The sequence below is a fragment of the Oncorhynchus nerka genome, linkage group LG24 (assembly GCF_034236695.1).
Source record: "Oncorhynchus nerka isolate Pitt River linkage group LG24, Oner_Uvic_2.0, whole genome shotgun sequence".
NCBI lineage: Eukaryota > Metazoa > Chordata > Actinopteri > Salmoniformes > Salmonidae > Oncorhynchus > Oncorhynchus nerka.
In genome coordinates, this window is record NC_088419.1 from 28,938,881 (window position 1) to 28,966,335 (window position 27,455).

Below are 27,455 nucleotides of genomic sequence, written 5' to 3' on the forward strand. Positions count from 1 at the left end.
GTGTCGGGGGGCTAGGGTCAGTTTGTTATATCTGGAGTACTTCTACTGTCCTATTTGGTGTCCTGTGTGAATTTAAGTATGCTCTCTCTAATTCTCTCTTTCTTTCTCTCTCTCCGAGGACCTGAGCCCTTGGACCATGCCTCAGGACTACCTGGCATGATGACTCCTTGCTGTCCCCAGTCCACCTGGCCGTGCTGCTGCTCCAGTTTCAATTGTTCTGCCTGCGGCTATGGAATCCTGACCTGTTCACCGGACGTGCTACCTGTCCCAGACCTATTATTTATGAACATTTGAACATCTTGGCCATGTTCTGTTATAATCTCCACCCAGCACAGCCAGAAGAGGACTGGCCACCCCTCATAGCATGGTTCATCTATAGGTTTCTTCCTAGGTTTTGGCCTTTCTAGGGAGTTTTTCCTAGCCAACGTGCTTCAACACCTGCATTGCTTGCTGTTTGGGGTTTTAGGCTGGGTTTCTGTACAGCACTTTGAGATATCAGCTGATGTACGAAGGGCTATATAAATACATTTGATTTGATTAGAAAGATCTGACAGAGAATGGGACAATAGAAAGACCAGACAGAGAATGGGAGACAGAAATGATTGAGAAAAGGAAACATGGAGAGTAATTGAAAGTTGTGAGAGAAGGGTTGAGACTGACAAATTAAAACTGACAGAGGGAGGTCGCTCTGTAAGAAACAGTATGCACAACATAGTGGTATAACTCACCGGGGCCCAGCTTGGCCACCGCATAGAGCAGGTCATAGTTGATGACGGTCGTAGCCTCGTCTATCTGCTGCCAGCCAATGGGCGGTGAGCCGGGAGGAGAGATGAGGAACTGTTTAGAGGGCTGAGGAGGAGCCAGGTGCAGGTTATCACCATCTGATACTGGGTTCTGGACCTGAGGGAGGGAGAGAGAGAGAGAAACCAATTATTAGTGAATGTGTTTGAATCCGATGTCTCTTAGTAATAGGCTTGAACAAAAACCTAGTCTAGTGAGGTTGGCCCTCATCATCGCCACCAGGCCTGTCATCTTGACTAATAGCTGATAGGCCTAAATTAGTGCAGATCACATGCAGATGAACCTAATGTAGCGCAGGTGTAGAAAGACGGCTGAGCGGAGTCCCCACTTCCGTTTTTCAGGGGAAACGGAGGATAGGTTGAAAATACTGTACCCCTGAAAAATGGCAACATCCGCGTTCTACCAACGGCGTTAAGGGTGCATGTAGATCACCAGAGTGCTGTGAAGTGTGCTCCAGCCTTCAGGCAACACAACGGAACATTTGGTCCTGCAGGTAATAGGTCTTCTCTAACAGGAGAATAACTCATGGACTTCATCTCTCTTTCTCTCTGCCTCAGCGGAGTGTTTGTGACCCTGATATCCTTTGGGAAAGGAATTAGACAGGCCTATTGGCTAATGTGGAGCAATCACACGCTGCTGCAAGGAGGACGGCACACACACACACACACAAACACACACAAATACACACACCCTGGAGAGGATTTTAAAGTTAGTCACACTGCAACGGTGACAAAACCTTTTCCATAAACACAGTTTTTTCCCTGAACTATACACCATAACTAAAGCTAGTGTCTTAAGGTGTCCTTTCCTTCCAGCAATAGGCAACAGAACTATCGTAAGGGTAAATCAAAGTCAGTCCTGCCTGTTGTACTGTATAAATACTGACCTGAGCGAAGTAGAGTTTGAGCTTCTTGCCCCTGAAGGGCGTTTCGTGCAGCTCTATCCTGGCGCTTGCGGCTGCTTTGGGGTTGCTGAAGTTGATACGGACACGCCGGAAGCTCTTGAACAGCTGGAACGTCACCCGCTCATCGTAGGACAGGAACAGAGCCTCAAACATCTCCTGAACCAAGACAATATAGAGAGACAAAAACAAACCACATGAAGTTGTGCATAGTATGGTTTCAGGTGGTAAATGCCGAAGCATGAATAATTCAGATAGACATACAGTAAGCCCTGAGGGAGAAAGAGACCGTCAGCAGTGTCTGGGGTGAGGCTCTATATTTATCACAACCTCCACCAGTCCCCACAGAATCCAGGTAACAACCTGTTAATCATGCACAGGGGATGCTGCATGTCTCTGTGTTGTTTTATTGGGTGCAGTCTAGATTATGTTTTCTGTTGCAGACCAAATAAATCGGCCATTCATTAAGCTTGGCCAGAGGAGAGAAGGAGCGAGAGAGAAGAGCGAGAGGGAGCGAGAGAGCGAGGAAAACGTGTGTGTGTGTGTGTGTGTTTGGAATCTATCCGCTCGCTTAGCATTCATTTCCTGCTGCGGATGAAAGGTGTCTTATCTGAGCATCATCTCCCAGACCTGTCCTGGGCTCCATAGAGAAAGGAGAGAGAGCAGAAAGGCAGAGAGTAGAAAGGGAGAGGGGAGAAGTGTAGCGATTTGGATACAGCAGAAGGCAGAGTTGGGGGAGAGAGGGACACAGGGTAGAGGAAAGAGGAGAAAGAAAGAGGAAGAGGGAGTCGTTTCCTCATTTCCTCAGACCAGGGGGCCACAGTCAGTTCTGGGAAAATCTCCCACAACCTCTAGGCTCTACAGCCTGATCGCTAACACAACATCTCTGTTACTGTAGCTATGTCTGTCCCCTATGACCACACCTCATAACCACAGGATAGAATTCATAGGTTATAGCCAGACCAGGTTATACACAGAACAAGTGTGCAATAGAGATGATTGTGTCAAACACTCAATCCTGTGAATTAAGACACTCAACCGAAAAGTAAATCTCCCACCTCAGTTAACTCACACGACTGGTACTTTCCCCAAATGAGACGTTTGTTCACAATAACAAGTAGGTCTTAAACACAGCATTAAAGACAGAGCAGAGCATATGGCCTACAGCATTTCCCCTCCCTCCCTCCCTCCCTCCCTCTCTCCTACCCTCCCTCCCTCCCTCATGGTGGTGAGCGGAGATGCTGTTCTAGCAGACTCTAAACGAGCCACCTCATTCAGCCAGTAATGTGTGAAGATGAGCACTTTTAAAGAGATAATCTGGTGCTTAACTGTCCATCTGAAGAAATATTTGCTGTAAATTGATTAGCAGTGCATGGGTAAAAATAAATAAATAAATAAATAAACACTTGAACAGGGATTTCACTACATTTACATTTACATTTAAGTCATTTAGCAGACGCTCTTATCCAGAGCGACTACTGCCACAATCAAATGTCGACCGCATTATCTACCAATTATATTATTATATTATAATTATAATCACAGACGTACATATTCCCTCCCAAGCAGACACATCGATGGCCCTGAACGAACTTTATTTGACTCTATGCAAACTGGAAACCACATATCCTGAGGCTGCATTCATTGTAGCTGGCGATTTTAACAAGGCTAATCTGAAAACAAGACTCCCTAAATTCTATCAGCATATCGATTGTGCTACCAGGGCTGGTAAAACCTTGGATCATAGTTATTCTAACTTCCGCGACGCATATAAGGCCCTCCCCCGTACTCCATTCGGAAAAGCTGACCACGACCTCATTTTGTTGCTTCCAGCCTACAGACAGAAATTAAAACAAGAAGCTCCCGCGCTCAGGTCTGTTCAATGCTGGACAGACCAATCTGATTCCACGCTTCAAGACTGCTTCGATCACGTGGATTGGGATATGTTCCGCATTGCGTCCAACAACAACATTGACGAATACGCTGATTCGGTGAGCGAGTTCATTAGAAAGTGCATCTGCGACGCTATACCCACAGCAACGATTAAAACATTCCCAAACCAGAAACCGTGGATTGACGGCAGCATTCGCACGAAACTGAAAACGCGAACCACTGCTTTTAAGCAGGGCAAGGTGACTGGAAACATGACCGAATACAAACAGTGTAGCTATTCCCTCCGCAAGGCAATCGAACAAGCTACGTGTCAGTATAGAGACAAAGCAGAGTCGCAATTCAACGGCTCAGACACAAGAGGAATGTGGCAGGGTCTACAGTCAATCACGGATTACAAAAAGAAAACCAGCCCCATCGCGGGATGTTTTGCTCCCAGACAGACTAAATAACTTTTTTGCTCGCTTTGAGGACAATACAGTGCCACTGACACAGCCCGCTACCAAAACCTGCAGGCTCCCCTTCACTGCAGTCGACGTGAGTAAAACATTTAAACGTGTTAACCCTCGCAAGGCTGCAGGCCCAGACGGCACCCCCAGCCGCGTCCTCAGAGCATGCGCAGACCAGCTGGCTGGTGTGTTTACGGACATATTCAATCAATCCTTATCCCAGTCTGCTGTTCCCACATGCTTCAAGAGGGCCACCATTGTTCCTGTTCCCAAGAAAGCTAAGGTGAATGAGCTAAACGACTACCACCCCGTAGCACTCACTTCCGTCATCATGAAGTGCTTTGAGAGACTAGTCAAGGACCATATCACCTCCACCCTACCTGACACCCTAGACCCACTCCAATTTGCTTACCGCCCCAATAGGTCCACAGACGACGCAATCGCAACCACACTGCACACTGCCCTAACCCATCTGGACAAGAGGAATACCTATGAGAGAATGCTGTTCATCGACTACAGCTCAGCATTTAACACCATAGTACCCTCCAAACTCGTCATCAAGCTCGAGACCCTGGGTCTCGACCCCGCCCTGTGCAACTGGGTACTGGACTTCCTGATGGGCCGCCCCCAGGTGGTGAGGGTAGGTAACAACATCTCTACCTCGCTGATCCTCAACACTGGGGCCCCACAACGGTGCGTTCTGAGCCCTCTCCTGTACTCCCTGTTCACCCACGACTGCGTGGCCATGCACGCCTCCAACTCAATCATCAAGTTTGTGGACGACACTACAGTGGTAGGCTTGATTACCAACAATGACGGCCTACAGGGAGGAGGTGAGGCCCTCGGAGTGTGGTGTCAGGAAAATAACCTCACACTCAACATCAACAAAACAAAGGAGATGATTGTGGACTTCAGGAAACAGCAGACGGAGCACCCTCAGTGGAGAGGGTAGTAAGTTTTAAGTTCCTCGACGTACATATCACGGACAAACTGAATTGGTCCACCCACACAGACAGCATTGTGAAGAAGGCGCAGCAGCGCCTCTTCAACCTCAGGAGGCTGAAGAAATTCGGCTTGTCACCAAAAGCACTCACAAACTTCTACAGATGTACAATCGAGAGCATCCTGTCGGGTTGTATCACCGCCTGGTACGGCAACTGCTCCGCACTCAACCGTAAGGCTCTCCAGAGGGTAGTGAGGTCTGCACAACGCATCACCGGGGGCAAACTACCTGCCCTCCAGGACACCTACACCACCCGATGTCACAGGAAGGCCATAAAGATCATCAAGGACAACAACCACCCGAGCCACTGCCTGTTCACCTCGCTATCATCCAGAAGGCGAGGTCAGTACAGGTGCATCAAAGCAGGGACAGAGAGACTGAAAAACAGCTTCTATCTCAAGGCCATCAGACTGTTAAACAGCCATCACTAACATTGAGTGGCTGCTGCCAACATACTGACTCACTTCCACTTCAATAATGGGAATTGATGGAAATTGATGGAAGAATATATCACTAGCCACTTTAAACAAAACTACTTAATATAATGTTTACATACCCTACATTACTCATCCCATATGTATATGTATATACTGTACTCTATTCCATCTACTGCACATATGTCAGAGTCAAGGCCCGCGGGCCACATCCGGCCCGCAAGAAGGTTTTTTACGGCCCCTGGGATGATCTTGATTTATTATTAGAACCGGCCCGCAGCAAGCCGGCAGCCCGCAGATCTTTTACACGCACCAATACTACATTTCCCACAATGCAAAGGTGACGCACCGAGCAGTAGGCTGCTTCATTTCAATATTTATTGGCACAGCAGTCGTCAGCATCACAGTAAAATTAACTTTCAGATACCCATCAAAAATGGCAAAACGGAAGGTGGATACTGAGAACCGGGGTTTCAAACAAGGTGGGAGTCGGAGTATATGTTCACGAAGGTAGCTGGAAAACCTGTGTGTCTTCTGTGTGGAGAAAGTGTGGCGGTACTGAAAGAGTATAATCTGAGACGACATTATGAAACGAAACACGCGGACAAAAACAAGAATATGGACATGGAACAAAGGCTACAAAAGGCAGAGGAATTAAAACGAGGCCTCAAATCTCGACAGGCTCTGTTCAAAAAAAGCCAAATCACAAGGCCAGGCTGCTGTCAAGGCCAGTTTTATTTTGGCAGAAGAGATCGCTAAATCAGCCCGGCCATTTACGGAGGGGATTTCATCAAAAACTGCATGATTAAAGTTTGTGACGAAGTTTGCCCAGAAAAAAGGCAACTCTTTTTAAATGTGAGTCTGAGCAGAAACACCATTGCCGAGAGAGTAGACCAGTTGTCCATCAATCTAAAAGAGCAGCTTGTGAAAAAGGGAAAAGATTTTATTGCATATTCCTTGGCTGTGGATGAGAGCACCGACATTTCTGACATTGCCCAGTTGTCAATTTTCATCCGCGGAGTGGACTCCAACCTAAGCGTGACAGAGGAGTTTTTGGCTTTACGTCCTATGCATGGCACAACTACGGGGCATGATTTGTATGAAGAGGTGTCAAGATGTGTAAATGAGATGGAGCTGCCTTGGGAAAAACTCGTGGGTTTGACAACCGACGGAGCACCTGCGATGTGTGGACACAGGAGCGGACTGGTGGCGAAGATACGGGAAAAGATGCAAGAGGAAAACGCGACAGGTGAGCTGACAGCTTATCATTGTATCATACACCAGGAAGCGTTGTGCGGTAAAGCCTTGAAAATGGAGCATGTAATGAGCATCATCACGCGCACAGTTAACTTTATCAGAGCCAAAGGTTTGAATCACCGCCAGTTCAAGGCATTTCTGACGGAGTTAGAAACGGAGCATGGTGATTTGCCTTATCACACAGAGGTGCGATGGCTAAGCCAGGGAAAGGTGCTTCAAAGATGTTTCGAGCTTCGTGAGGAGATTTGTCTGTTCTTGGACAGCAAAGGGAAAGACACAACACAACTCCGAGACGAAATGTTTCTGTGTGAAATGGCTTTTCTGTGTGACATTACGAGTCATCTGAATGCAATAAACTTGCAGCTGCAGGGTCGGGATCGTGTCATCTCTGATATGTACAGTACAGTGAAGGCATTTAAAACCAAACTGACTCTGTGGGAGACGCAGATGCGGAAAGAAAATTTGAGCCACTTTCCCAGCTGCCAGACCATGAAAGAGAAGCTCTCTACCAGTGCGTTCCCGAGCACACAGTTGGCTGATAAAATAGGTATGCTTGCCGCTGACTTTCGACGCCGATTTGCTGACTTTGAAGCACAAAAAAGCAGGTTGGAACTGCTCGGTAACCCATTTGCTGTTGACGTGGAAAGCTCACCACCAAACCTCCAAATGGAGTTGATTGACCTCCAATGCAATGATGCACTGAGGGCAAAATATGCGGCAGTGGGTGCTGCGGAGTTCGCCCGTTTCCTCCCGGCACAATGCCCCAGCTGCGCATCCAGGCTGCTCAAACGTTGTCTATGTTTGGCAGCACATACCTGTGTGAACAACTGTTTTCTTTGATGAACCTGAACAAAACATCACACAGAAGTCGACTTACTGCTGAACACCTCCACTCAATTCTGAGGATTTCTTCAGCTCAGAGCCTTACCCGAACATTGATGAACTTGTGGAAAAGATGGGACACCACCAAGTATCACCCTCAACCTCAAACAAGTGAACATTACTGTGCAATCACATATTTAGAGTTTTTACTCAGTTCAAGTTTAAAAGTTAAAATTTAATATTTGTTTTCACTGCATGTTACTTCTCCTTAAACAAAGTGTTGTTTTTGATTAATAGATTTTTGCACTTTATTTTTTTGTATTTCAATCCAATTATATTTTAAAAATATTTCAGTTGAGTGGATGATAGAAAATTGCTATTATTGTTTTTTCTTTGAAGTAAATTTAGCCCACTTTTGCTAAAATAGAAAATATAGTCTACTGATGGTGCCTTGAATACCGGTTTCTTTCATTTAATGTTCATGTTATGGGGATATTTATATAAAGGAAATTTGTCTTTTGTGTCTGTTGAAAATTAAAGATTACTGACAGAGCCATAAGAAAATATTGCTTTATTTATCTGATCATATTGTAATATATTTGTTAGGTTTTCAGTAGGTTCAATTAGGTTCACTAGACTATATGCGTCATTTAAAAATTTTTCAATGAACATTCGAACAGTCCGGCCCTCGTCTTGTAGCTGATTTTTTTATTTGGCCCTCCGTCCATTTGACTTTGACACCCCTGATCTACTGCATCTTGCCATCTTTATGTAATACATGTATCACTAGCCACTTTAAACAAAGCTACTTAATATAATGTTTATATACCCTACATTACTCATCTCATATGTATATACTGTACTCTATACCATCTACTGCATCTTGCCTATGCCGTTCTGTACCATCACTCATTCATATATCTTTATGTACATACTTTATCTCTTTACACTTGTGTGTATAAGGTAGTAGTTGTGGAATTGTTAGGTTAGATTACTCATTGGTTATTACTGCATTGTCGGAACTAGAAGCACAAGCATTTCGCTACACTCGCATTAACACATCTGCTAACCATGTGTATGTGACAAATAAAATGTGATTTGATTTACATCCTCCTTAGAAGGATCAGAAATAGTGAGACTGCCTGGGCAGGTTACAGAGAGCGTGTTCATGTACAGTACAATCAATTCAATGGCTCTTTTGTTCGTCAGTTAATACATTCCCGAGCCAAGGAAGATTTCTAGATTCGGCTGTGCTCCCTCGAATAAACAATGTGACCACGTAACATTGTTTAGAAGACGTCTGTTAAAACTAGTCTGACAGAATAGCCTAGTTCCAAGATGCCACATCTCACTCCCATCAAAACATCTATTCACAACACTCTGAGTCACTCAGATACAATAGTCGTCTATCAGCACGCCTGACAAAGAGAGCGCATTAGGAGCTCGTTATGTCAGAGCCGGTGACAGATGAAAATATGACTTCCTTGGTGGAGCTGGTCTGTAGAGACAGGCAGTCACTTTCCAAACTAGTAAATGTGTCTCAGAGTTTGTTTCCTGTCAGTGTGTGTGAGATCGGTGGCGTGTAGCAGGCTCCCGATGCCTAGTAAGGGTCCTGGGAGCTGACAGCTGGGACCGGTATGTGTCTGTCCTGATTGGGGGGCTGGAAATTAGTGGTGACAGCTCAGTTCAGTTTGCTCTACTCCTCCCCTTCGACACGTGAGGGCGTGTAAAATAGAGAGGTCTGGTGGAGGAGGACCTGGCTCACTGTAGGTGCCTTGGATCAGCACTTTAACAGTTTCCCTCTGCGTTGTCAGAGTAGTGGGAATGAATACAGCAGCAAATGTTGCTGCTTCAACGTTTCACTTCGGTAGCATGTTCTTCTGCCTTTCAATAAGCCAGAGCAGTAGGATTACGTTGCCCCCAAGACACCGATAAGACACCGTCATGTTTGCATTCCTCTACCCGAATGGTCTAAGCTCAAGATTGAGGCAAACTGCTCCTAGATCTGTACCTAGAAGCAACTTCTAGCCCGAGTTAAGGCTAAAGCAGACATAATGTTGCGTCCAACTCATGAACAAAAATTGACTGGGTTCCCTCTCTGTACAACAATATTCCAACTCAGGTGATGTAGCCATCTCCAAGACTCTAGAGCCTCAGACCCACACCACACAGAGGAGGAACGTGTTTCAGCAGTAGGATGGAAAGCAGCACCAGCAGGGCAGTGTGTGGATCTGAGCTGGCTTAGCATGGAACCTGTCACACATGAAACCTGATCCACCGATCAGTAACATCACCCTCTGGGTCAGGTTTATGTTCCATCACTAAGGCTTTAGCTTACATAGGCCTAATGGCATTAAAATACCTGGCCTGCTCTACTTTAGAGTGTTCTGCAGAGAAGGCATTGTGAGTGTAATTCGAGAATAGATCACATTCTTTCGCAAATATGGACAGCGAGGTGAGGAGTAGAGGAAAAGAGAGGGAGGGTTTCGTTGGAGCTGGAATGGAGGGAACATACTGTAGCTTTCTAAAAATACTCTTTCTCTCTCCACCTGCCGACCGATCCATGCATTACCAAAGAGCTGGTGGGCACATTCCTCCTAGTTAAGCAAATGGCTCAGGCACATTACTGGTGGAATAACGCATGATGCTCAGGAGAATGATGAGAATTAGAGAGGCTGAGGCCCTGATGTCATCTGGACGGGTATGTTTGGGGGTGTTTGTGTGTGTGTGTGTGTGTGTGTGTGTGTGTGTGTGTGTGTGTGTGTGTGTGTACAAAGATAGTTGTGATAAGGAAAGTATAACCTCTCTGACATCACTCAGATGGGTCATGAGTGTGTGTGTGGGGTGTGTGTGGGGCTAAGTACAGAAGGCTTTCAGGACACTTATCAGCCTAATGGTTAGTGAGAGTGTGTCCATAACAAACGTATCAAACACTGCGGAGGCTCAAAGACAAATAATGTCAGAAAAGTGATTAGGAAAGACGGTGTTAGACTGGAGGGGCAGGGAGGATGTGCAAGCATACAGCTGCTGTTAGAGGGGATGACCAGGAAGGACAGGATGGGAGTGAGTAAGTGATGGTACTTCTTGTTGGCGAGGCCCATTACTTGTCTGGAGCTGCTTCCAGAGGCGTAGCTAGGTCAGGATGCATCACAGATGCTCTTATCCAAAGCAATACAAAATACATTAAGGAAATTACAATGATCTTGCAGAAGCATTACTGTAGTTCAACATCACACATTTTGGTTCATCTCTAGGTTTCTTCCTAGGTTCCTGCCTTTCTAGGGAGTTTTTCCCAGCCACCGTGCTTCTACATCTGCATTCCTTGCTCTTTGGGGTTTTAGACTGGGTATTTAATATAAGCACTTTGTGACATCTGCTGATGTAAAAAGGGCTTTATAAAATAGATTTGATTTTCTCCTCCAGTGATAGTGAAGGCTGGCAGCAGCCTGAGGCATATTGAGTTTCACTTTGACTGACTGTTACCATATTTCAAAGCAAGGTCCCTGCAATACAGAGACATCCAGGTGGAATGCATTAGATATTCTCTACCGTAGTGTGATGTATCATATTACTTTAAGAGAGGAGAAAAGGGATGAATACGACTGATACAACCTCTAGAAACGCCACAGAATCCAACACATTCTGACCGCAGAACGAGAAAGATATGCACACACACACACACACACACACACACACACACACACACACACACACACACAAGGTGCAGCCAATTATTCATAGCTACGTTTTCCCCATGCAAACTATATATCACTTTGAGAATGACTCAGAGTTGACTCGTTAGCGAGACAGGGGATCCGACTACTTTTCCAAAGCAATGATCTGTCCGAAGGTATCAACTGTCATCTAATGTTCTGACGCAGAACCATCCAAATGTAGTCTGTGGATGACAGCAGGTGTAGAGGAGAGGAGGACATGTAACTCATCTTGCACAGTGCTTTGTGTTTCAGAGCTGATGAGTTGGAAAGTGGTGGTGCTCGTGTGGGGTTATATGTTTAAATCAGGTGATGTGAATGGGTGACAGAACATGCTCAAACGAGACCTACTGCTACACACAGTGAAGTGTGTTAAGAGCAAAGCATGAGGTGCCATTTTGCTAACTGTTGCCACGGGGTTATGCAACATCAGCATATTTCAATAAATCTAGCACAAAGTAGCACAACGAACAATAATACTCAACATAAACAAAGATGACCTTGAAAATATTACGCAGGATGAAAAAGACGAGTCCACTGAAACTCATTACCCTTCGACAACATTGACACAAGCCAAAGGCAATAGGAGAATTTCTGGGCTAAAATAATGCACACAGCGGAGGTACGCTGGGAATGCAGAGCAGCTTCCAGTATTTCACCGTTCCGACTCTGAGCTGTCCTGTGTTGTGCTCTCTCTGCACTCAGAATGTTAACGAGAAACAGCTTGTGTTCTGTTCCTACATTGTTTTCACTGGAGATTCCAGACACAGCGTTCCAGAACACTCACACAGCATCCCCAACCAGGAGGGACTGACTGGGTGCAACATTCCACTACAGAGGACAGACAGGAATGACTAGGACATGGCTAATTCATCTTAACTGACCTTCCAAGTGACCTGAGGCTTTAGCTGGGCCAGACTGACTGTACATTGCAGATGAGGATTTGAGCACACTCAATCTGGCTAGTGATTGAATAAATATGCATAAAGTATGCTACAGATGTAGGATCTTAATTTGACCAACCTGTTGCAGGAGAAGAGGGTGAGAAGATTAAGAACTCCTTGAGTTTCTCTTTGGGGAGACAGTGAGGAGATCTGGCATGAGAAAGAGGGTAGCATTGTGTTCCCAAAGACTTGCCCCAACTCCTTCTAGGCAACGGACCGAGAGAAATACACAAAGAAAATGTATTCTGAAAGAGAGCAAGCAGCTTATTCCCTGGAGGGGAAAGGCTTGTGCTTGGCCACCACTAACATCTGTTTAAGGTACCATCTCAGTATCTCACTCTTCAGATGAGTCTCAGAGCCCAGGATGCATGGAGTCTTCTGTTGTCTCTTCCATCTAACATCAACACAGAAGAGATATTGCATAACTAGGACCATGAGTGTTTTTGACAATCTGATTTGACCAGGAAAAGGTCACATGGTCTTGACATAACATATGGGTGAATAGGAGTTGACGATGACTTAACAGTGTAATGTGTATGCTGTGATGCAGAACTGTCATCGTCGAGGACTGCTGCTTACACCATGACGATGTGACCAACACAATCCTTCCAAGAAAAAGGGAAGCCATGGTGTATCCATTCAATTGGGTCTTACTGTCCACACCCTTTATGGTGGTTTAGTTACAGACCACAAAGCCTTTAGTGGCCTGACTCCCATGCTGGATCAGCTGAGGAGAGTGTTTGTGGGTTATGATGATATTTGGCATGAGATTGAAAGGGAAAGTAACCCTCCTGGGAACAAGGTGAGGAGACCGTACCGTAGCAGTGGTTATAGCAACACGCTAAACCCGGGGACACAACACTGGCTGTCAACATACTGCACACAGTGTTTGAGAGAAATAATCATATTTCACCTACATTTAACCAGGTAGGCTAGTTGAGAACAAGTTCTCATTTGCAACTGTGACCTGGCCAAGATAAAGCAAAGCAGTGCGACATAAACAACACAGAGTTACACATGGGATAAACAAACATACAGTCAATAACATTAGAAAAATCTATATACAGTGTGTGCAAATGTAGTAACATTAGGGAGGTAAGGCAAAAAATTGGCCATAGTGGCAAAAAAAGTACTATTTAGCAATTAAACACTGGAGTGATAGATGTGCAGAAGATGAATGTGCAAGTAGAGATACTGGGGTGCAAAGGAGCAAAAATAAATAAATAACAATATGGGGATGAGGTAGATGGGTGGGCTATTTACAGATGGGCTGTGTACAGATGCAACGATCAGTAAGCTGCTCTGAAAAGCTGATTCTTAAAGTTAGTGAGGGAGATATAAGACTTCAGCTTCAGTGAGTCTTGCAATTCGTTACAGTCATTGGCAGCAGAGAACTAGAAGGAAAGGCGGCCAAAGGAGGAGTTGGCTTTGGGGATGACCTGTGAAATATACCTGCTGTAGCGCGTGCTACGGGTGGATGCTGCTATGGTGACCGGAGAGCTGAGATAAGGCATTACCTAGAAAAGACTTATAGATGACCTGGAGCCAGTGGGTTTGGCGACAAATATGAAGCGACGGCCAGCCAACGAGAGCATACAGGTCGCAGTGGTGGGTAGTACAGTTGAAGTCTGAAGTTTACATACACTTAGGTTGGAGTCATTAAAACTCATTTTTCAGCCACTCCACACATTTCTTGTTGACAAACTATAGTTTAGGCAAGTTGGTTAGGACATCTACTTTGTGCAATTTTCCAACAATTGTTTACAGGCAGATTATTTCACTGTATGACAACCCAGTGGGTCAGAAGTTTCCGTACACTAAATCGACTGTGCCTTTAAACAGCTTTGAAAATTCCAGAAAAATATGTCATGGCTTAAGAAGCTTCTGATAGGCTAATTGACATCATTTGAGTCAATTGGAGGTGTACCTGTGGATGTATTTCAAGGCCTACCTTCAAACTCAGTGCAAACTCTTTGCTTGACATCATGGGAAAATCAAATGAAATCAGCCAAGACCTCAAAGAAAAATTGTAGACCTCCACAAGTCTGGTTCATCATTGGGAGCAATTTTCAAATGCCTGAAGGTACCACGTTCATCTGTACAAACAATAGTACGCAAGTGTAAACACCATGGGACCACGCAGCCGTCATATCACTCATCCTAGAGATGAACGTACTTTGTTGCGAAAAGTGTGAATCAATCCCAGAACAACAGCAAAGGACCTTGTGAAGATGCTAGAGGAAACAGGTACACAAACGAGTCCTACATCGACATAACCTGAAAAGCCACACAGCAAGGAAGAAGCCACTGCTCCAAAACCGCCATAAAAAAATCCAGACTACGGTTTGCAACTGCACATGGAGACAAAGAGCGTACTTTTGGGAAAATGTCCTCTGGTCTGATGAAACAAAAATAGAACAATTGAAAGGCAATGCTATCAAATACTAATTGAGTGTATGTAAACTTCTGATCCACTGGGAATGTGATGAAAGGAATAAAAGCTGGAAAAAATAATTCTCTACTATTATTCTGACATTTCACATTCTTAAAATGAAGTGGTGATCCTAACTGACCTAAGACAATTAATATTTACTAGGATTAAATGTCAGGAATTGTGAAAAACTGAGTTTAAATTGGCTAAGGTGTATGTAAACTTCCGACTTCAACTGTATTTGGGGCTTTGGTGACAAAAACCAACTGCATTGTGATAGACTACATCCAGTTTGCAGAGTAGAGTGTTGGAAGGCTATTTTGTAAATGACCGCCAAAGTCAAGGATCGGTAGGATAGTCAGTTTTACGAGGGTATGTTTGGCAGCATGGACGCTTTGTTGCGAAATAGGTAGCAGATTCTAGATTTAATTTTGGATTGGAGATGCTTAATGTGATTCTGGAAGGAGAGTTTATAGCTTAACCAGACACCTAGGTATGTGTAGTTGTCCAAATATTCAGAACCGTCCAGAGTAGTGATGGTAGACGAACGGGCAGGTGCAGGCAGCGATCGGTTGAAGAGCATTAATTTAGTTTTACTTGCATTTAAGAGCAGTTGGAGGCCACGGAAGGAGTGTTGTATGGCATTGAAGCTCGTCTGGAGGTTAGTTAACACAGTGTCCAAAGAAGGGCCAGAAGTATACAGAATGGTGTCGTCTGCGTAAAGGTGGATCAGAGAATCACCAGCAGCAAGAGCGACATCATTGATGTATACAGAGAAAAGACTCAGCCCGAGATTTGAACCCTGTGGCACCCCCATAGAGACTGACAGAGGTCATGACAACAGGCCCTCCGATTTGACACACTAAACTCTATCTGAGAAGTAGTTGGTGAACCAGGCGAGGCAGTCATTTGAGAAACCAAGACTGTTGAGTCTGCCAATAAGAACGTGGTGATTGACAGAGTCGAAATCCTTGGCCAGGTCGATGAAGACGGCTGCACAGTACTGTCTTTTATTGATGGCGGTTATGATATCGTTTAGGACCTTGAGCGTGGATGAGGTGCACCCATCACCAGCTCGGAAACCAGATTGCATAGCGGAGAAGGTACGGTTGGATTCGAAATGGTGGGTGATCTGTTTGTTAACTTGGCTTTCGAAGACTTTAGAAAGGCGGGGTAGGATAGATATAGGTCTGTAACAGTTTGGGTCTAGAGTGTCTCCCCCTTTGAAGAGGGGGATGACAGCGACAGTTTTCCAATCTTTAGGGATCTAGGAGAAATGAGGAATACTTGGAAAAGTAGCTGTGGGGGGTGCAGAGCTGTTGACTGGGTTAGGGGTAGCCAGGTGGAAAGCATGGCCAGCCGTAGAAAAATTCTTATTGAAATTCTCGATTATCTGAGATTTTATCAGTGGTGACAGTGTTTACTAGCCTCGGTGCAGTAGGCAGCTGGGAGGAGGTTATCTTATTCTCTATGGACTTTACAGTGTCCCAGAACTTTTTGGAGCTTGTGCTACAGGGTAAACATTTCTGTTTGAAAAAGCTAGCCTTAGCGTTCCCAACTGCCTGTGTATATTGGTTCCTAACTTCCCTGAAAAGTTGCATATCACAGGGGCTATTCGATGCTAATGCAGAACGCCACAGGATATTTTTGTGCTGGTCAAGGGCAGTCCAGTCTGGAGTGAATAACCAGGCATCCTCTACTGACAGAATGAGGTCAATATCCTTCCAGGATACCCGGGCCAGGTCGATTAGAAAGGCCTGCTCGCTGAAGTGTTTTAGGGAGCGTTTGACAGTGATGAGGGGTGGTCCTTTGATCGCAGACCCATTTCGGACGCAGTGATCGCCGAGATCCTGGTTGAAGACAGCATAGGTGTATTCAGAGGGCAGGTTGGTCAGGAGGATATCTATGTGGGTGCCCGTGTTTACGGATGTAGGGTTGTACCTGGTAGGTTCCTTGATCATTTGTGTGTGATTGAGGGCATCTAGCGAAGATTGTAGGATGGCCGGGGTGTTAAGCATATCCCAGTTTAGGTCAAGCGGCAACAGTGAGAGACTTCTTTCTGGAAAGGTGGATTTTTAAAAGTTGAAGCTCGACCTGTTTGGGCACAGACCTGGATAGCATGACAGAACTCTGCAGGCTATCTCTGCAGTAGATTGCAACTCCACCCACTTTGGCAGTTCTATCTTGGTGGAAAATGTTGTAGTTGGGGATGGAAATCTCAGAATTTTTGGTGGCCTTCCTAAGCCAGGATTCAGACACGGCAAGGACATCAGGGTTGGCGGAGTGTGCTAAAGCAGTGAATAAAACAAACTTAGGGAGGAGGCTTCTGATGTTAACATGCATGAAAACCAAGGCTTTTTCGGTTACAGAAGTCAACAAATGATAGCGCCTGGGGAATAGGAGTGGAACTGGGGGCTACAGGGCCTGGGTTAACCTCTACATCACCAGAGGAACAGAGGAGGAGTAGGATAAGGGTACGGCTAAAGGCTATAAGAACTGGTCATCTAGTGCGTTGGGGACAGAGAATAAAAGGATCAGATTACTATGCTTACTGGAAACAAGAGGTTTCTAACCTCAAGGGTCTTTTCCAGGTCTTTTCCTGGTTAAATAAATAAAAGCTTCAACATATACAGCCTGAGAAATGTCACTTCCCATGAAGTAGCAATCAGGGCTTTTAAACATCAACTGGCAACAGGGCCATGGCAATTCTCAGGCTCACAAACAAAGACCTATTCGTACATGAGCACGCACACACACACACACATGAGCAGAGGTAGCACAGTCCAGTCTGTTCGTGCGGGCGTCTGATGGCTCTAAGTGCCCTTAGATAATAGAGAGCTATAAAGGTGAACAGTGAACATCCTCATAACTGCCATCTGGTGTTTGTAGTAGTCATGCAGTTAAAACTAAATGTCAAGATGGAGGGGCCCATTCTCAAATCTATTAAACTGCGTTCCACAGTTTATGTGCTCCAATTATGGAAATAAATATCCTAATGAAGCAAAGGGCTCCGGATGAGAGTAAAAGCAAACGAGAGGGTGAAAGGAGAGGGGATGCTGGTTCGGTGGTGCTACAGCTATCACGGACAGTCAATGGGAGAGAGATGTGGGTTGGCCAAAGAACATTGGTGTCTAGCATTATTGTGTCTGCTAACTAACAGTGTTATAATTAATCACAACTTTTATTCAGAGAAAATGAGCAGTACTCTGCATACTTCCATAGCTAAGTGGCTATTTGAGGTACTTGTGTTGACAGCCTCACATTTGAGAGTTTGGGGGAGTAAGGGGTGACGCAAAGGCTCAAAATCAAATGTGAGTCGGCAAAAAACAGAGATATGGAGAGAACATAATGTGTTGTGTAGGAAGCCTGGGGATAGGCCAAGCAGCAGCCCTGGTTTCTAAACATCCAACTCTCTCTGACGTATACAAGTAAAGCCCAGTAAAGCATGACATTACCACTGAGTGTTACGTTCAGAGGTCTTCAAACTTATCTTGCCAAGACGAACCAGAGACCCAGGGACCCCATCATACATTAGCGAACAAAAATAAATGAACTTGTGATCAGGTGAATGATATCATCAGGTATATCATAAAATGAATAGATTTGGTAGATCGATATTCATTATTTTAGCCTCCCCACATTATAATTGGAAGAGGAAATGGAAACTAACAGCCTATTAGCTAGAACGGTAACTCCAAAAACATTTTCTCTAAGAGCCCCGGTTTAGTTGGCAAAAATGAATGTGCAAGTCAAGAAAGCTTACCAACAGCCAGCATCACTTACTGCACAGGTAGGATATTCACAGCTGCTTTTTCAAAGCCTATGTCAGATACTGAATGTAATTGGCTCCAATGAGTGTAATTTGCTCAACATTAGGAGTTGAGAAGTTGACATCATTGGAAAGATACAGTATATTCTCCTCTTTTTTTACTGCTGGTATGTAATAAAAAAAATGTTTATTCTGTTGTTGCTAGTGATATTCATAAAAACAACGAATTTAAAAAAAAAAAGCTATTGTTTTTTATATACAGTGCCTTGCGAAAGTATTCGGCCCCCTTGAACTTTGCAACCTTTTGCCACATTTCAGGCTTCAAACATAAATATATAAAACTGTATTTTTTTGTGAAGAATCTACAACAAGTGGGACACAATCATGAAGTGGAACGACATTTATTGGATATTTCAAACTTTTTTAACAAATCAAAAACTGAAAAATTGGGCGTGCAAAATTATTCAGCCCCTTTACTTTCAGTGCAGCAAACTCTCTCCAGAAGTTCAGTGAGGATCTCTGAATGATCCAATGTTGACCTAAATGACTAATGATGATAAATACAATCCACCTGTGTGTAATCAAGTCTCCGTATAAATGCACATGCACTGTGATAGTCTCAGAGGTCCGTTAAAAGCGCAGAGAGCATCATGAAGAACAAGGAACACACCAGGCAGGTCCGAGATACTGTTGTGAAGAAGTTTAAAGCCGGATTTGGATACAAAAAGATTTCCCAAGCTTTAAACATCCCAAGGAGCACTGTGCAAGCGATAATATTGAAATGGAAGGAGTATCAGACCACTGCAAATCTACCAAGACCTGGCCGTCCCTCTAAACTTTCAGCTCATACAAGGAGAAGACTGATCAGAGATGCAGCCAAGAGGCCCATGATCACTCTGGATGAACTGCAGAGATCTACAGCTGAGGTGGGACACTCTGTCCATAGGACAACAATCAGTCGTATATTGCACAAATCTGGCCTTTATGGAAGAGTGGCAAGAAGAAAGCCATTTCTTAAAGATATCCATAAAAAGTGTCGTTTAAAGTTTGCCACAAGCCACCTGGGAGACACACCAAACATGTGGAAGAAGGTGCTCTGGTCAGATGAAACCAAAATTGAACTTTTGGCAACAATGCAAAACGTTATGTTTGGCGTAAAAGCAACACAGCTCATCACCCTGAACACACCATCCCCACTGTCAAACATGGTGGTGGCAGCATCATGGTTTGGGCCTGCTTTTCTTTAGCAGGGACAGGGAAGATGGTTAAAATTGATGGGAAGATGGATGGAGCCAAATACAGGACCATTCTGGAAGAAAACCTGATGGAGTCTGCAAAAGACCTGAGACTGGGACGGAGATTTGTCTTCCATCAAGACAATGATCCAAAACATAAAGCAAAATCTACAATGGAATGGTTCAAAAATAAACATATCCAGGTGTTAGAATGGCCAAGTCAAAGTCCAGACCTGAATCCAATCGAGAATCTGTGGAAAGAACTGAAAACTGCTGTTCACAAATGCTCTCCATCCAACCTCACTGAGCTCAAGCTGTTTTGCAAGGAGGAATGGGAAAAAATGTCAGTCTCTCGATGTGCAAAACTGATAGAGACATACCCCAAGCGACTTACAGCTGTAATCGCAGCAAAAGGTGGCGCTACAAAGTATTAACTTAACGGGGCTGAATAATTTTGCACGCCCAATTTTTCAGTTTTTGATTTGTTAAAAAAGTTTGAAATATCCAATAAATGTCGTTCCACTTCATGATTGTGTCCCACTTGTTGTTGATTCTTCACAAAAAAATACAGTTTTATATCTTTATGTTTGAAGCCTGAAATGTGGCAAAAGGTCGCAAAGTTCAAGGGGGCCGAATACTTTCGCAAGGCACTGTATTTTGTATTTTTATTAGATTTTCTTTGCGGACGCCCTGCAGTACCCCCACGGAACTCCGGTTGAATATCCCTGGGCTAAGTGAGTGACAGAGGGAAGTGCCACTCAACTTAACCTTTCTGTTAACACCTCTCCTTGAGCAACACACAGATATATCTACAGCAAACCAGCAGCACTGGACGACAGGACAGACCACTCCTCATCAGTATGAGAAGCACTCTCTCCAATAGGAACACAACAGCTCTCCACTGGAATAAAATTACAAGTTAAATGGGGCTGTGTTAGAGGAAGGAACAAAAGTGATCCAAGGTGTTGTGTTTTTTCCACAGCCGCCTTTGAAGGCGATGCGGTATGCGTGTGGATATTTACGTAATTACAGTGGTAAGCTACCAGAGCCAAACAGGCATGTTTACTGTTCACTTACTGGCATTAATCTCATCAATCCCTTCTTAACAGGGGCAGCAGAGGAGAGGAGAGGCGAACAACTCAACATGAAACTAGGCTCACCTTTAGACTCATTCACAGATGAATGTCAACTTTAACAACACAGGCTTTGGCTTTAATCACATACAGACAGACTAGGAGATGAATCAGCCAGAGACTAAAGAAACAGAGGCCAGAATACAGGGTTTTTCTGTTCTCTCTTCCTTTTAGGGGAAGAAACTATAATTCATCTTAAACACATCCAGACTCTAGACTCCCAGATTGCTCTTTTTCATGTTGAACCTTGACCTACAGCCAAAAATAGCTCCTGCGTTGTGTAACCTCGTGTAAGGAATGGTCATGTTTTAACCAGGGCAGGAAATTTCACATAGCAAGCTTGTGGGGGAGGAAGGATTGTTAATAACATCCCCTATCCATCCATCCAGTCATTTTACTGCAATGTGATTTTCCATCTTAGAGGAGAAATTGAACAAGTCGCCCATTAGAACTGGCATGGATAGATTTCTCAAAGGTTAATGAATTCTCATTCATTAAAACACCACACTTTATTACAGCACATTGTGATTGGTCAGGCTTTATGGAAATAGGGGTTTTATCTAACCCCTGCTCAGTACAACGAGATAGAATATCTAATGTCTGTGCCAGGTTAAGCCTGTTCATAGTAACATTCCTAACTTTTCTAATTGAGCCCCTCTTTCTCTGTTCTCTTTCTCCTTACCTTTTAACTTCTCTAGGATAGGGGGCAGCATTTGGAATTTTGGATGAAAAGCATGCCCAAATTCAACTGCCTGCTACTCATCCCCAGAAGATAAGATATGCATTGTAGATTTGGATAGAAAACACTCTGAAGTTTCTAAAACTGTTTGAATCATGTCTGTGAGTATAACAGAACTTATGTAGCAGGCGAAACCCCGAGGACAAACCATTCAGATTTTTGTTTTTGAGGTCACTCTCTTTTCAATGAGTTGGGAATCCAGATTTGTAAGGGACTAAGGGACTTGCTTGCAGTTCCTACCGCTTCCACTGGATGTCACCAGAAATTGGTTGAGGTTATTCCTTTGTGTAATGTAGAAGTACGGCCATCTTGAACGAGGGTCACTTCATGTGTACTGTTTGATAGAGGCGCATGACCAGAAAGCATGCATCAGTTTGTTTTCTTCCTGTATTGAACACAGATCATCCCGTCCTCAATTTTATAGATTATTTACTTAAACTAAAGTTGTATTACCAAAGTATTTTGAAATGTTTACAGGTAACTTTTGAGATATTTTGTAGTCACGTTGCGCAAGTTGGAACCAGTGTTTTTCTGGATCAAACGCGTCAAATAAATGGACATTTTGGATATATATGGACGGAATTAATCGAACAAAAGGACCATTTGTGATGTTTATGGGACATATTGGAGTGCCAACAGAAGAAGCTCGTCAAAGGTAAGGCATGATTTATATTTTTATTTCTGTGTCGCGCCTGCAGGGTTGAAATATGTTTTCTCTCTTTTGTTTATGGAGGTGCTCAGATAATAGCATCGTTTGCTTTCGCCAAAAATACTTTTTGAAATCTGACATGTTGGCTGGATTCACAACACCTGTAGCTTTAATTTGGTTTCTTACATGTGTGATTTCATGAAAGCTTGATTTTTACAGGAATTTATTTGAATTTGGCGCTCTGCATTTTCTCTGGCTTTTGGCCAAGTGGGACTCTACCGTCCCACATATCCCAGAGAGGTTAAACACCCAACTAAACAGAGAATCCAGTTATAGAGTGTAAAATTCACACAATGGGACACTAAAGAGATGCAATATGAACAAATGCTGGGATCACAGTTCCTTTATCTATCATGGTGGTAGATCAGAAAGAACAAAACTACAGTATATTCAAAAAGAGCTAGACAGATGTGAATGCTTGAAATCAAAATGATTCTTCATACACTGGCTGAATAGGAATTATGATGAATGGACCTCTTGGGATCATAGTAATATTTGTATAACTAACAGAAATGGTGACTTCCTCATGTTAACAACCATGTTGTGAAAATGCCTCCCTGTAAATACAGCTGAGAGACAGTTTTACCCTCTCACTGACCCTGAACTACACTCCAACCTGAACCTACCCCATCCTTAACCCAAACCACTGCCATGACCTCTTTCACCGTCATGTTTCCATAGTCAGTACACAGCAATTACTTCAGTAATGATAGTGTTTAGTGTTGGGAATATAGTATTTCTGTGCTCAATCACCCACAGTACAGTATCCCAAACAACGCACCCATAAACGTCAATATAAAAATAAAAAATTAAAATACAGTTCAGAACCAAGTTCACTTATTCAAGGAGTACAGTGTCAAAACAACTCATTATTAACACAGCCTACTACAGTAACTGTAACCTTCATAGAGACCTCCATAATTGCTCAGTCTTTCAAAATTCAGGAGGCTGATAGGTCACAAGTCAGGGTTCAAGTTCACGACTTGTACAGGAATGACACTGACCCTGGTCCTGACTCTGGTGACTGGTGAGTTTCTTACTGTAGGGCTGAAGCGAGAGATGACATGTCTCTGTGACCGGCTACTCCTCCTGTCATTAAATGGTATTACAGCCTGCCTTAACCTCTAACCCCTCTTTTGACTATATAGGACACAGCTCAATGGAAAGCATGGACACAGGCAGACTGTGGGGGGAGAGAGAAAGGGGGTGGAAGAGGGAGGGAGAGAGAGGGAGAGAGAATGAGAGAAAGAGAGCAGGAAGGGAGCGAGGGGGGAGGGGGAGAAAAAGGAGGAAGAGAAGGGGGAGAGAGAGGTCATGGTGCCATGTCATGGTCAACAACACCGTTGACCAGTCACGTCAGGCTGTAGACATGCTCGTGTGAACATTAAGAACCCACGACTGAGCGGCTTCAACACTCCATATTCACTCCATATTCATTCCATATTCACTCCATATTCATTCCATATTCACTCCATATTCATTCCATATTCAATCCATATTCATAAGTATCTGTGGCAGAAGGGATATGGAAGCCTGGCAACATGTAAAATAACACATTCGTGTCAGTGTTATTCTCAGCAGCAAGTGATAGAAGTGACTTGGTCACCACCATTAGCTGCTGTGACTAAGCATAGGGAGAAGCTGCTTTAGCGTTGAAATCAGAGCGCTTCAGAGCGGTTAAGATCTCAGCTGTTATCCTCCATCTACACTACCGTTCAAAAGTTTGGGGTCACTAGAAATTTGCTTGTTTTTGAAAGAAAAGCAATTTTTTTGTCCATTAAAATAACATAAAATTGATCAGAAATACAGTGTAGACATTGTTAATGTTGTAAATTACTATTGTAGCTGGAAACGGCAGAATTATTTTAATGGAATATCTATATAGGAGTCAAGGAGGCCCATTATCAGCAACAATCACTCCTGTGTTCCAACGGCATGTTGTGTTAGCTAATCCAAGTTCATCATTTTAAAAGGATAATTGATCATTAGAAAACCATTTTGCAAGTATGTTAGCACATTGAAAACTGTTGTCCTAATTAAAAAAGCAATAAAACTGGCCTTCTTTAGACTAGTTGAGTATCTGGAGCATCAGGATTTATGGGTTTAATTACAGGCTCAAAATGGCCAGAAACAAAGAACTTTCTTCTGAAACTCATCAGTCTATTCTTGTTCTGAGAAATGAAGGCTATTCCATGCGAGAAATTGCCACTCTGTGTACTACTTCCTTCACAGAACAGCGCAAACTGGCACTAACCAGAATAGAAGAGTGGGAGGCCCCGGTGCACAACTGAGCACAACTGAGTTTGAGAAAGTTTGTGAGACGCCTCACAAGTCCTCAACTGGCAGCTTCATTAAATAGTACCCGGGACTCCAGGATGCTGGCCTTCTAGGCAGAGTTGCAAAGAAAAAAGGAATATCTCAGACTGGCCAATAAAAATAAAAGATTAAGATGGGCAAAAGAACACAGACACTGGACAGAGGAAGGCAGAGTCTCGGAGTCGCCTCTTCACTGTTGACGTTGAGACTGGTGTTTTGTGGGTACTATTTAATAAAGCTGGCAGTTGAGGACTTGTGAGGCGTCTGTTTCTCAAACTAGACACTAATGTACTTGTCCTCTTGCTCAGTTGTGCACCGGGGCCTCCCACTCCTCTTTCTATTCTGGTTAGAGCCAGTTTGCGCTGTTCTGTGAAGGGAGTAGTACACAGCGTTGTACCAGATCTTCAGTTTCTTGGCAATTTCTCGCATGGAATAGCCTTCATTTCTCAGAACAAGAATAGACTGATGAGTTTCAGAAGAAAGTTCTTTGTTTCTGGCCATTTGGAGCCTGTAAATTGAACCCACAAATGCTGATGCTCCAGATACTCAACTAGTCTAAAGAAGGCCAGTTGTATTGCTTCTTTAATGAGCACAACAGTTTTCAGCTGTGCTAACATAATTGCAAAAGGGTTTTCTAATGATCCATTAGCCTTTTAAAATGATAAACCTGTGCCTTTAGAAGACAGGAGTGATGGTTGCTGATAATGGGCCTCCTTGACTCCTATATAGATATTCCATAAAACAATTCTTCACATCACTCCAATCATAACTTCATCTCTTCAGTCTCTCTGCCTCATCTTCTATCAGAGGATAGTCTAGATTCCAGAATCTTCTATATTTTAGATGATTAACCCAGTTGAAGATGGTGGTTGGGAGAGCAGCCAGACCAGAGTAGCCGAGCAGCAGACAGTGATACCTTAAACAAAACATGTGGGTCCAATGTGATTGGAGGAGTAATGATCACTCAGACAGAGCCTCCTTTCCTAATCACTGACTATTATGGATGGATGCACAGTAGTGTGTGCATGAGTGTGTGTGTGTGTGTGTGTGTCTTACGCAAGTAAATTATGAACATTTGAGAGTGCCAAAAGTAGAACAAAGCTGCAGCATCTTGCTGTGCAATTCAACACACTTCACCCTAAAAATGAAACTTGTTCCAACACAAATCAAAGTAATGGTAAAAAGGCTCTGACATGTTTGATGTAAAATGAACACCAACTCCATACAGTGCATACAAATAATACTTCAGTGTTAAAATCAATACATCAAAGGTTTGTTGCGCATGTACAGACAGTAATACAATCAGAAACAGACAGTACAGGTTAGCTGGGCAGCTAACCTGTACTAACCTGTACACCTTGTTAACTACACTAGGCATGCGCATTGGCAGCAGGTAGCCTAGTGGTTAGAGCATTGAGCCAGTAACCGAAAGGTTGCTAGATCAAATCCCCGATCTGACATGGTTAACCTCTGTTGTTCTGCCCCTGAACAAGGCAGTTAACCCACCGTTCCTAGGCCACCATTGTAAATAAGAATTTGTTCTTAACTGACTTGCCCAGTTAAATAAAGGTTAATTAAAATGGCATCTGTGGAGTTACTGACAGGTGACGAGCTAACCTAATGTCTCTCTAATCCCACATCAAACAGAACACAGCCATTTATCCATCAGCTCATCTGGTCCAGCTGGACTCACAGCGGAGACAGTGTTCACATTGACATGGTGTCACTTCTAGTCGGCTGATGATGGGACAAAACAACGGTCACTGTACAACACTGTCAGACACACCCTCAGAATAGTCTTACAGTAATTGCAGACTGAAAGCACAAAATTCAGTTGTGCCGAGTTGTTTGAGCAGCATAGACAGACCCACAGAACACACATTCTAGTCCTGTATTCTAAAATGTGTGTGAAGTGTGTTCTGTGCTGCCTTCTAGGAATGTGTATGTGTATCTTGTCCTACCTTGACCTCCTGACTGGTGAACACCTCAACGTCCACCACACAGGCAATGAGGACAAAGATATCACAGTCCAGGTTTCGGGAAGGCATTTCCACTTTGCTCCTCTCTGTACCGCTCAAACAGACAAATAACTGCTAGAATCTACGTCTCGGTCCGGAGCACCTGGCTGTGTGTTTCTGTGTGTGTGTTCACGCCGGTGTGTGTGTGTGAGGAGGAGAGTGTGTGTGTTGTATTGTGCTCTGAAGAGCCCACTCTGTAATAATCTCTAGCTGTGAGGCAGGCTGGTTGTTAGTCAGAGCTGGCTGACTGGAGAAGTCGAGACTCCGAGAGGAATCAGACAACTAGCCCCCCCCTCCCCTCGCTGCCTCTTCCAGTTATGACATCACTGCCCCCAGCACACACACACAATATCAAACGTTGATTTGTATTCCACACCATGCTCCCTAAAATCAAGAGACACACTCAGACACATTGGCTCTGAGGAAGGATTCAAACCATATTCTGCAGTATGAATATGGAATATTAGCGTCATAAATACCAGGCTGATTCCCGCTGCACTACATGTGCAGCAGTGGAGGCTCCTCAGAGGAGGAAGGGGAGGACCATCCTCCTTAGTGAACTTCATAAAAATAGTGAACAATTTAAAAAAAGTTGTCCTTTTTATAATAAATATATTCACGTCACCAAATAATTGATGAAAATAAACTGTTGCAATGAAGATCTACAGTAGTCTCAGCAGCACTCTGTAGGGTAGCACCATGGTGTAGCTGGAGGACAGCTAGCTTCCTTCCTCCTCTGGGTACATTGACTTCAATGCTCATGGTTCTTCACCTACAAGTGCCTTGCGAAAGTATTCGGCCCCCTTGAACTTTGCGACCTTTTGCCACATTTCAGGCTTCAAACATAAAGATATAAAACTGTATTTTTTTGTGAAGAATAAACAACAAGTG

General features: G+C 43.9%; 1 protein-coding gene across 5 annotated transcripts in view; it reads right to left on the reverse strand.

Annotated features, from left to right (window-relative positions):
* Nucleotides 1-27,455, reverse strand: part of LOC115107800 (calcipressin-2-like) — a 126,801-nt gene that overhangs the window by 49,263 nt on the left and 50,083 nt on the right. For 4 of the 5 annotated variants that reach the window (XM_029631452.2, XM_029631450.2, XM_029631451.2 and 1 more), the window contains 2 exons: nt 1,688-1,861; nt 729-900 (listed from right to left, as the gene is read on the reverse strand). In XM_029631452.2, coding sequence (XP_029487312.1) covers nt 729-900; nt 1,688-1,861 — 346 coding nt within the window. Of the gene's footprint in view, nt 1-728; nt 901-1,687; nt 1,862-26,507; nt 26,809-27,455 lie in introns of those variants that run through there. The other variant, XM_029631454.2, reaches the window with a different exon arrangement.